This window comes from Hipposideros armiger, unplaced genomic scaffold, assembly GCF_001890085.2.
Source record: "Hipposideros armiger isolate ML-2016 unplaced genomic scaffold, ASM189008v1 scaffold_15, whole genome shotgun sequence".
Classification (NCBI taxonomy): Eukaryota; Metazoa; Chordata; class Mammalia; order Chiroptera; family Hipposideridae; genus Hipposideros; species Hipposideros armiger.
The window spans coordinates 1580794-1592481 of record NW_017731365.1 but is presented as its reverse complement, the minus strand read 5'-3'; the positions used below and the strand labels follow the sequence as shown (position 1 = coordinate 1592481).

Genomic DNA, 11688 nt, shown 5'->3' with positions numbered 1-11688 from the left:
TTTTTTTTAATTTCATTTTTAAAAATACCAATGTTAAGGGCTGGCTGAATGGCGCGTTGGTTAGGAGCTGGCTTGGGTCGCCAGCTCTGAGCAGTAGGGCCCCGGTTAGGATCCCACATGTGGGCCAGTGATGCTGCGCCCTCTACAGCTAACATGGAGAACAACAGCTTGACCTGGAGCTGCGCAGTCTTGAGCTGCCAGTGACAGCGTAGTTTGCAGCCCCTGTTTCAGTGGGCTGCTATGAGCTACCGCGAGTGGCTGGCAGCCCGAGTGAGCCGCCATCTGATGGCCGGCAAGCGACTGCCTCACCAGGGAAGAGCGCAATGATGGTACCAACATGGGCCAGTGAAGCGAAGCCCTCCACAACTAGACTGAAGAACAAAAGGACAGTAACTTGTCTATTTCCCTTCCCCAATTCCCCAATAAAATCTAAAAAGAAATGAATGTTATAAACAATGACAAATTGAGGAAGTATATTTGTAACTTTTATCACAAATGGTCAATTTCTTGAAGAAGTTCATATAAAATCAATAGAAGACTAATAATCCAATAGAAAAATGGGCAGTCTTGTATGATCTCCTACTTTAAAATTTTCAATCAACTATGTTACTTTTTTGAAAAAATGAATAAAATAAAATAAAAATGAAGATCATCCTACCTACTATTTAGATATCTCTTCACCAAAACTCTTACATATGGAGATTGACTTTGATGAATGAGTATTTTGTGGAAATTAAGAAAAGTATGTAACTTTCATAGCTGAAACAGTGAAAATCAACGCATAGCAGGACAAGAAGTCACTAGATGAAGTTAAAAAGTAATAGTTCACAACCACCAAACCCCAGTCTCAAGCCAACCATTCACATGATAGAAATTTTAGGGAATGTTTTAGACTTCCAGGGGAGCATTTTGGGAAATTGTACTTAGTTCTTGGGAAGCAAAGTGATTCCAGCAAACACTTGCGTTACTAGAGGATAAACATGAACTTTATTCAGCAAGTCTAGTCTCAAAACGTATTTATGATGGCTGATATGGCTCTGGGCCAGTTTCTTCCAGTGTACAAAATGAACTGACTGGTAGAACTTAATTCACATTGATATCCCCTGTATCTAATCCAGGACTTGGCAATAGAAAAGTATTTAATAAATTCCTTCACTTACTTCATTCTTAAATTGGTTTTTTTTCCTTCCAAAATTCACTCACATTGCAACAAATTGAAGCAAGTATCTTAACTGGGACTTGATTCAAAAACCCCAAAATAACAGGCTTTGAACAAATTAAAAAAAAAATCTCTCTCATGTTAAAGAAATCCACATGTAAGAAGGCCTGGGATTGGTGTGGCAGCTCCACTGGTAGCATCAGGGGATCAGGCTCATATTTTTTTCCCCAGCCTAGTACAAATCTTCCACTATCGAGTGAATTTGTGCTCTAGGTGGCTCTATAAATGTTGAGTGAAAGGAGATAGATACACAAGAGTGCATAGTGTATGATTCTAGTTATATGGAATTAATAAAAAATGGTGGTGATAAATGTCAAAATAGTCGTTATCCTTATATGGAGTTATTGACTGGGAGAGGCCACAAGGGAGCCTTCTGGGGAGCTAGAATGATTCATATCATTATCTGGGCAGTGTTACATATAGGAAGAATTTCTTGATATGTACACTTAAGACTTGTACACTTTATCAAATGTAAGATAACTAACTAAAGTACATCCCAGTTCTTTAAACTTACCTGTATTTTTTTTAGCTGAGCCATCCTGCCACCTGTTGGCAGCTCAGCGGCAGCTCAGCTTGGGCCGGGCATGGAACTTCTGTTGCTCAGAGCTCACACGCTTGAGCAAGCTCTTAACCAACTGAGCCACTAGGCCAGCCCTCTAAACTTATCTGTATTTTGTCAAGACAAATCGCTCCAAAGCGACCAAAGAAACGAGGTATTCTAAAGCATTTGTGTTCAGTGTCTAGCACAGTCTACCACAGTTGTTAAGGGTATGGCAACTGTCTGACTTTAGGAATACCTGGGTTCAAACCCTATCTCCATTTTTCATTTAATGTTTTTCTCTGAAAGGGGTATAAAAATAATGGCCCTTACTTTTTCCAAAATCATAATAGAGTCCCCTCTACGAGGATTTATGAGGCAATATGTCACGTTCTTAACATAGTGCCTGATATGTCCTAAAAGATAGTAGTTATTTTATTATATCATTATTAAAATCATCACCATTATTAACAAATGATAGTATAGGGATCTCAAATGATTCTATGGTCAAGAATTCCAAATAAACTGGTTAATATCCCCATGGATGTGAATATCCTACTGAAAACATGCACTTGACCATGAACCTGTTTTTCAGTTGAGAATTTACTCAAGAAGCTGAATCCCGTTCTTACTTCATATAGCTCTGCATTTTCACAAAACTTAAAGTAGTCACAGGAACAATGTTGGAATATGTTGTAAAAACTTCACTTTTGCTTTCAATATTATACGAGCCTCATTAAGGTGACTCCATGGATATTGAATAGAAAAGAATTTCAAAATATAGTAACTGATTAAAAATAAGATATAAAGCAGTATGTATAGGTTAGTTCCATTTATTAATGCTATCTAATTATAAATGCATTGAATGCTTTCTAAAAGTACACAAATAACTGGTAGAAGCGGTGACCTTGGGGAGACAAAGACCATCATTGGGTAACAACTGGGAAGGGCTACACCCTTTTGTTCATTTAACATAAAAAGCCCAGGCTAAGACTAATAGCCTCCTTATTATTTCCCTGGGAATAATGGGAGTGGGTGTTTTCCAACTCCACATTTTCATGGGGAAAAAATTATTTTATATGTGGAACAAATCTATTTTGAGAAATGTATAAATACAATATACTTACCCACTTTGCGATTGGACATCCGTGAGAGCTTTTTCCTTCTTTCCCCGTATACACTACTATTTCTATCCTTACTGCGTTCCCTTTTTGTCCATACCTGAGTACAAAACACAGCGAAGAGAAAATAATTGTAATATACACTTTTCACATCTTAATGTGCATAAGACACACATTTACAGAAGTAAAAAAAAATAAAATCAATCGTTCCTCATAATTTACTTTCTGTTACAAAATTTACTTTTATGTAGCAGATATTTTACTTGTTATTCAGGTGTTTACTTATCCTTAAAGATCGCTCTTTTTAAAAATGGCCTGGCTCCAAGACAGACAAAAAGAATGTGAATGCAGTGTTGACAGAGGTAATCTGAACTGTTTCTATCATTATTATGCAATAATATAAAGAAATATTTCTGAATTAAACACAGAGAGCCTTGCTTTGTGAGTGTCTTGTTGAGTGCCCATGGCTCATGTGATGAGCGACTCAGCAGGGACACCAGAAAATTATTCTTTTCTTGGGCCCTAAGATATATTCAACTCATACTCCTGAACGTTTTCCATTCACCTCGTGTTTGTTCCCAGAGATGATTTCTCTGCATTGAGCCTGGTTCACAGTCATGAATGATTTTAACAGGGAAGCATATTTCCTCACCTATTCTCCATGATTTCCCTGACAGCAGCAACACTTGGTCCTGCCCCAAGGTGTGTATAATATGGGCCTTTGTCTTTTTGTATAACTCGATCTGTGGAAGGAATAAGATTATTAGACCCAAAGTTTTACAGAATTGCATAGGGGCAAGGAGGAGCTACTTTTACTAATTTTAATTTTTTTTTCAATTCACAACAAATTAGTCTTGACAAGGTTTTGGTAAGCTTTACTAATTAAAATCTAGGGCAATAGGCCCTGGAATTTATCTTGTTCCTTTCTAGCTGCTCTTAATTCATTCTTCCTCTAAGAATAAGAGGAGGAAAAACATGTTTTAAGATGTGAGCTATATTTATTCTTTTATCTCCTGTCTTAAAAAAAAACTATAATAATTGACGTGCAAAATTTAAAAATTATCCAAGAGCAATACATTTTAAAACATGAGCTCAGAATCCTATTAAAATTGAGCCCAGTGGGGGCTGGCCGAGTGGCTCAGTTGGTTAAGAGCTCACTCAAGAGTTTAAGCTCTGAGCAACAGCGGTTCAAGTCCAGCCCGAGCTGAGCAGCCGAGCAGCCGCTGAGCTGCCAACAGGTAGCAGGATGGCTCAGCTAAAAAAAAAACAACACAAAAAAACCAAACAAACAAAAAAATTGAGCCCAGTAATTGCACTAAGAATTTATGCAAATACACACAAGAATGTTCCTAGTTACCATTATTTGTAATATCAAAAAATGAAACACTCTTAACATCCACTAATAAATGATATTAATGGGTTAGGGAATGTTTGTTTACATAGTGTAATACAATAAAGCTATTAAAGCAATGATACTTAAAATAAAAAAATTAAAAACAATGATATTTATAAACATTGAAAAAAATCTAAGACCTTATTAACGTAAAAAAGCGAATTGCAATAAAGTTTTAAAAGATCTTAATTTTGTAACATTTGAATGAAAATTAAAATCAGTAATAATGTCAATTCATACAGAAAAACTGTACCAGAGGTTTTATCTTTATAGACTTAAATGGAACTTAAAAAGAGGTTTCCGGGCTGGGTGAGTGGCTCAATTGGTTAAGAGCTCGCTCAAGAGTGTGAGCTCTGAGCAACAGCGGTTCAATTCCCGGCCTGAGCTGAGCAGTCGTTGAGCAGCCAACCGGTGGCAGGATGGCTCAGCTTAAAAAAAAAAAAAAAAAGAGGTTTCCATCATATTTCTGTACCATTTGAATTTTTGTGTGTGAATTACACATTTCTCAGAAAACAGTATTTTTAACTTAAGTCTCTTAGAATCGTGTCTCACTAGAAGCATGGCAGAATGCATTTCTGTCCATGGTATACCTACACCAAAAAGTCATTATTGAACCATTTTGATTGGACATCAAATACAATTTAAGATTATTTCTGTGGCTTCTTAAACATGCTCTATTGAGTACATTCTAACTTATTATTGGTAATCTAGAACAGTGTTTCTTAACCAGGGGTGGATTTTTCCAGAGGGGACATTTGGCAATATTTTTGTTTGTGACAATTGGGCAGATGTGTGTGTGTGTGTGCACACGCATGCATGCACATGCATGTACATGCACATGTGCCTCTCTGTATTACTGATCTCTACTGGACAGAGGCCAGGAATGCCACTGAACAGCCTATAATGCATAAGACAGTTCCCTTACAACAAAGAATTATTACATCTAAAATGCCAATAGAATTAAATTTATGGAACCCTGATACAGATGTTAATTACTCTTATTTTGCTAGAGCATAATACCTTCATGGAAATCCTTTACCCTTATGATGGTCCCACTTGGGATGAGTTCTGAGTGAGTTTGTTTTGTGTTTCTCTTCTTTAAGCTTCCATTTCTACACAATGGGCACAATAACCTCACATGTCATGACTATAGGAAAACACATTAAGTGACATTATATAAAACAGTCCACAGCAGATAAATAACTTTGAATGCCTGTCTGTGTCAACTCCTACACTATGACTAGTTACTATGTATAAAGATATGGTCTTGAAATTAGACAATCATTCTGTTGAAATCATGCACACAGTACACAGAACTATTAGACTAGCTCAGGTATATACATTTTAATGGAATTTTAAGTTAGAGATCTTTCTTCCATTCATAATGATATTCAGGAAAAAAAAAACCTGTGCCTTTATTACTTCAGATTTTTTAAGCATCAGTGGATGGAGGTTACAAACATAGGCTCTGGAGTTGGGACTGCCTGTCTCTGAATACCAGCTTAGTCATTTATTAGCTGTGAACTTCTCTATGACTCAGTTTCCTCATTTGTAAAGTGGGGATAAAAAGCCTATCCTTTGTAAGGTTGTTGTGAATATAACAAGTCAAGGGCACGGAACAGTATCAGACTTGCAGTAAAAGACCTGAATAGGAGCCATTACTGTTTTTACACTCTTATATCTTAGTCCAAGAAAAACTCTCATTCTCCCAATTCAATCCCAAGACATCATTGTCACCCTTTCCCGATTATGAGTTCCTTTTCATTTGCCTGACGTGATAGGCTGTCAAAACTGTATGCTGAATGATAAACAGAGAAATGGAAGAATTCATTTCAGGATATCAAATGTACTTTGGACAACCAAGAATTAAACGTCATTGCTATACTTCATATATTTTTCTACTGTGGTTAAAAGCAAAATCAGAGTGATATTCTTTATCCTTCCAAACCATCCTTTAACTGCCGATTCTGGAATGTACTAATGAACCATCCGCTTCTAGTAAAAAGATTGCCATTATTCAAGGCAAATCTTGAGTATTTGTTATTTGGGGCCAAATTTTAAGTAAAACTTTAATAATTATACCTATTTTGGGTTCAAAATAGGCTATTTTACAAATTCTGTCTTATCACAAGTTGTATCAAAGCTGAAATAATGAGGCTTCAAGTAGCCTAACAAACTTGAATGCCATAATCTATTTACTCTCCCTAGCTTACAGCTATATATGAGTAAATAAGTTTCTTCTTATATTTGAGCACTGACATGAAATTTGACCATAGACAGTGACTAATCAGTAACAGGACTCAACAAAATAAGCTTTCACATGTTTCAAATATTGAGCAAATTTCTCACAGGGCCTGCCTGAGAATCTTTACTCCAGCAAGATTTTTTGGGGGCTTTTAAGACACTGATAAAATTGTTAATTTCTGAATATTCTCTTTCAGTGACACCTAAGGCACAAAATATACAACTGCATTAGTTAGAAAATGGTCCATGACTCAGCTATTTACACAAATCTATTTTTTGTTGCTGTTGTTGTTACTGTTGTTTCTGGAAATAGGAAATCAAAATTTATTGAACAATTTGATATTTTAACACTACAAGAGGTTTGCAAATTTTTTAACTGGCCAAAATTATGTAATTTTTTCATACATAGGCACACACTTTATATCGCAGAGTACAAAAGCACTAGGCACTGAAAAAGAAATAAAGCAGTTCCAGTTCTTAACCGGGGTAGCAATTACACAGATACTTTTTATGGCTATTTATTAAGTTGTACATATATTGTACGTTTTCTGTATGCAAGTTATATTTCAAAATAAAAAATATTTTTTAACCAAAAAGCTTACGAGTTGAAATTCTTTAGAACACAATAAGAATAAATTGAAATCAAGTATTAAGGGAATTCATTGTTATAGTATGCACAATAAGCAACCCGAGAGACACTTAGCCTTGAGAGAAATCAGAAAACTTTCCACTTGGGAAAGTTTCAAATTATGAGTTGAATTTCCCATTTACTTGAGCAGAATCAATAAAGATTCCACAGAAAAATGGGTATAGAATTATTTAGTCCATCTTAGCTAGAATATGAATGGGGCAAAAATGCCATATACTATAAAATATAACCCAAAATTTGATTCAGTGATCACTTGAGGCAATTAAGTAGGTAAATGAAGAAGAAACACACACACACGCCATACACAGGAACTTACCAAGACAGTTGCAGGTTGGCAGTTCAGAATCTTTTGTTGTGGACACCAGGTTTTTTGTAGGATTAGTAAAGAAGTTCATGGCATAATCATTAAAACTTTTGTGTGCATTGTTTACTGGGGAAAATTCGGATGCTCGAACATTAGATAAACAGCCGTCCTCTTCACTCTTGGTAGAAACCACTGTAATTCCACCTGAATAGACAACATCTACATTCCTAAGAATTTGTGCTGGGTCTGGTAAGGGGGTCTCAGGAGAGATCCCAGGCAACGTTGGCAGTCTCTGATGCATGAGTTGGTCTTTCACATCCTGGTGGAACTGTGTTTGGTCATTGTCAGCTATCGCATTAGCACACTGGTTAGTTGGAGAGGAGGGTTGGAGTAAAGGATGAGCTTTCTGATTGACATTCACTGTTGGCTGTACCTGAGAATTATAAACTTTTCCTGTAAATGCCTGCCCATTGGATTCTGTTTTGAACTGCGATATGGGGAGAGAATCAAATAGATCAACCTTCATCACTTTTTCCTGTGCTAACTCAGGATAATATCGCTCAAATTTTATCTGAGTAAGTGGAGGAAATAGTTTCTTATGTTCTAATGCTGAACTTGTTTGAGTCAGTGGTTTCCATACTTTGGTTATTGGAGGAATTTTCCCCAACAGAATAGGAAAATTATGTGGACCAAATTGACCAAATCTTTGAAATTTAGATGCTATCCAAATGTCATGTAACTTACTATACTCATATGACAACTGTTCCTGCTTTTTCTGCTCATTTTCTTGACAACTTATGACTGCAGGCTTCTTTTTCCGCCGGTCTCTTGATGGGGTAGATTTTGTCTTCTTCTGGGTTGTGTTCTTTTGCTTGGTTAATGATGAGCCATGATTATTTTGTACACTGGAAGGTGGTTTCTGTTGTATTGTGCCCTTTTCCTGACTGTGTTTTTGCTGCATGTTATGTGCAACAAGGTTTGTTGGTGTACTTTCAATCTTTTTTTCATCTGGTTTCATATAATTGAATTTAATTATTGATGCAAGTTGTGTTAACTGTGTTGCAACATCCTCCTCTATTTTACTATGAACTGTATCTTGACATGATAGGTCATCCTTTGACTCCAACTTTTTACTGCTGCCCAGAGACTGGTTACAATACCCCAATTTGTTATTTGTCGGTGGCAACTGATGCAAATTCTTGGAACTGTCAAGAGTAATTTTGCCTTGAGCAACATTTTTATTGGTGTCAATTTTAGATGAACTTGAATTTGATGTATACACAGATATTGAATTTTTGACTTTGGAAGATTCCGGTGACTTTGTGGATGCTTGGATAGCAGCTGAGCTGTCGTGTGACTTAGAAATGATATTTTGGCCATTGAACACCACCGTGTTGCATGCACTTTGCTTTTCCAAAGATGGACAGTGATGAATGCTTTGTGGCTCCCTTTGTAAATTTGGTTCTTGGAGGTCTTTTCTTACAGAATAGAGGATAGCTTTACAGCTATTAAGTAAACTAGCTGTCCTCTGCTCTGTGTCTTCATCCTTCTCTGACTTTGATGGTGACGAATTTTCCGAAGGGGCTTCTGAAAGCTGAGTCAAGGCTTCTATAGCTACCACTTGCTCCAGTGTTAACCTCCTATCTCTCATTAAGGATAGAAGACTTGGTTGAACTGGAGATCCATCTTTTGGTTCTTTACTTGGTATATTTTCTAGAGATTTTGGTTGATCACTCTCATTGGGTGTATTAGTATGACTATTTAAGTTTAAGTTGGCAGGATCTGGAAAAGACTTGCAGTTAAAGCCAGGCTTCTGGAAGACTAAAACATTACTTTTCCCCTTAAGATGGTCACAGCTTACACTAGTAGCAATGGAGCTCATGGCATTTTTATGGTTTGCAGTGTCTTTCAGGAGTTTATAAGAATTGTTTCCAAACGCCTTGCCAAATTCTTCAATGTTGAATTTTTTAAAAGACACATTTGTTTCAGTTGGTAAATAGTGTACATTTTTAATGCCGTTTCTTACAGTTGGTGCAAACAATTTTTGAGGTTCAAGGAGATCAGTAAGTAGGACTTTTTTCCTGTCATCTTCAGTGTTTATCAACTTTTCAGCTTCTGTCACAGTTGCCTTAACCTCTCCTTTGACATGATCATTTAAATGTGATTTCTTGTTTTGCGTCCACTTCTCCACTTCAATACCTGTCATACTTTCTTCATTTCTAGTTACATTTTCAAGGGGTTGTGGGTTCAATTCCAATCTTTGTTCTTCCCCATGACCACATCTACTGTATTCCATGGATTCTGACTTGGGGCCATTTACTGGTTTTTTGTCAAAATCTGCCTGTAAAATAAACATAGCAAATATCTTCAGCTTTAGGAGATAGGGCAAAAAATTTTCTAATAAGGTTATCAATATACAGTCCCAATGGTAATGATGAGAGCTCCAATTGTCCTACATTCTTATTACCAATTAGTATTTTCTGTTTTCACTTCAGTCCTTCTGTGAGAGAGTAGTGACATAATCACCTTTTAAAAAAATTTTTGAAATGAAACTCCCATAAAATAAAAAGTCAATGTTATCATTTAAAATTATACAGTTCAGTGGTTTTTAATATATTCACAAGGTTGTGCAAAAATCACCTCTATCTACCAGAACATTTTCATCATAGTAAGAGAAACCTTGTACCCATTAAGTAATCACTGTCTACTCTCTGCTCTTAAGCTATATTTTGAAAACTTGAAAGAGCTCATCCAAAATGATACCATAAGAATTGGGATAGTAAGGGCATTTCCAGTGATGTCAGGGGCAAATAGAAAGATAAACTCTATACTATTAATATAAATATAAAAAATTTCAAGACTTCTTCTTGAATAAAGATGATATAACTGATTCCAAAGAAAAGAAAAATCAGGCATATTGACTTAAAAAATGAATCAGAGTTCAGAAGGGCAATAATTACACTCAGAATATAAAATATATAAGCATTATTAAATTATATAATTAAATATTAAACAATATTAGTGATCAGGTTACAGGTTACACAAGTTATGTTCAGATTATCAAAATTCATCAAAATGTACAATATACAATGTATGCATTTTCTGTATGTATATTACATTTCATGCTGTCACTTTTAACAAATAAATCTCAAAATGGCCAATTTATTAAATATTCAACAAAAGTGTAAAAAGGAATAATAATTTTTAACATGAAGGGTAGATAAATTAAACTCATGAATGTTAAATAATAAATTATTAAAATGCTGGCAGTTCTAAGCAGTGGAGAAAGTATCAATTTTGTAATAATGTCACAAGAAGGAAGTTTGATCCCTATCTCATAACATGTAATAAAAATTCCAGATATACTAATAATTTAAGTATAAAAGTGATGTAAGAATAAGAAAATTTAGAAAGTAGGGAAAAATCTTCTAAAGCAAAAGTGAAAAGTAAGAAGCCATGAAGTAAACAATAGGCTTTTTTTACTACATTAAATATTACCAATATTTTCTACTTTTGTCCCTCTCAGTCTCCAATATTAATAATTTTAAATGCAAAGACACTATAATATAATGCTTTTCAAATTGCTGATCACAACCCATGAGTACTACCCATTTAGTGCTCTAGTGACAAGTGTTTTTTTTAAGGAATAATTAAAAAAAATATAAGTACCCTATATTTAGTGAAGACAATTACCATATAAATCTTTTATGTATGTGTTTGGATGTGTCTGCGCACTGAATCATGATGTAAAATGTATTCCTTGATATGTACACGTGTCAAAAAAGGTATGAGAAATAGTGGCATAAAAATTCAAGTCAATTGATTGGCAAAATATTCACAATACATGTAAAGAATTACTATTATATATATACATATATGTATACATATATGTATATATATAAACATATATACATACATATTTATATATACACATATATGAGATTTAAATCAGGTTTATTAGATTATAATTTATATATAATAAAATCATCCTTTTTGAGGGAATATTCTATAATTTTTAACATTTTTAACAAATGCAACCACTAGCATAATCAAGATAATAAAAATTTGCATCACCCTAAAAAGTTCTCATGTGCTCCTTCATAGTCAATTTAAGAGTTATTATTGGGCCAGCCGAGTGGCACGATGGTTAAGAACTGGCTTGGGACGCCAGAGGGCCCCGGTTCGGATCCCACATATGAGGGCCAGTGACACTGCCCTCC

The 11688-nt window shown here is 35.2% G+C and overlaps 1 protein-coding gene across 1 annotated transcript in view; it reads right to left on the bottom strand.

Moving 5' to 3' along the window:
* Positions 1-11688, bottom strand: part of TET1 (tet methylcytosine dioxygenase 1) — a 155071-nt gene that overhangs the window by 54942 nt on the left and 88441 nt on the right. Inside the window, exons 4-6 of the mRNA XM_019626128.1 lie at positions 7481-9809; positions 3531-3621; positions 2885-2978 (exon numbers count right to left, since the gene is read on the bottom strand). Coding sequence (XP_019481673.1) covers positions 2885-2978; positions 3531-3621; positions 7481-9809 — 2514 coding nt within the window. The remainder of the gene's footprint in view (positions 1-2884; positions 2979-3530; positions 3622-7480; positions 9810-11688) is intronic.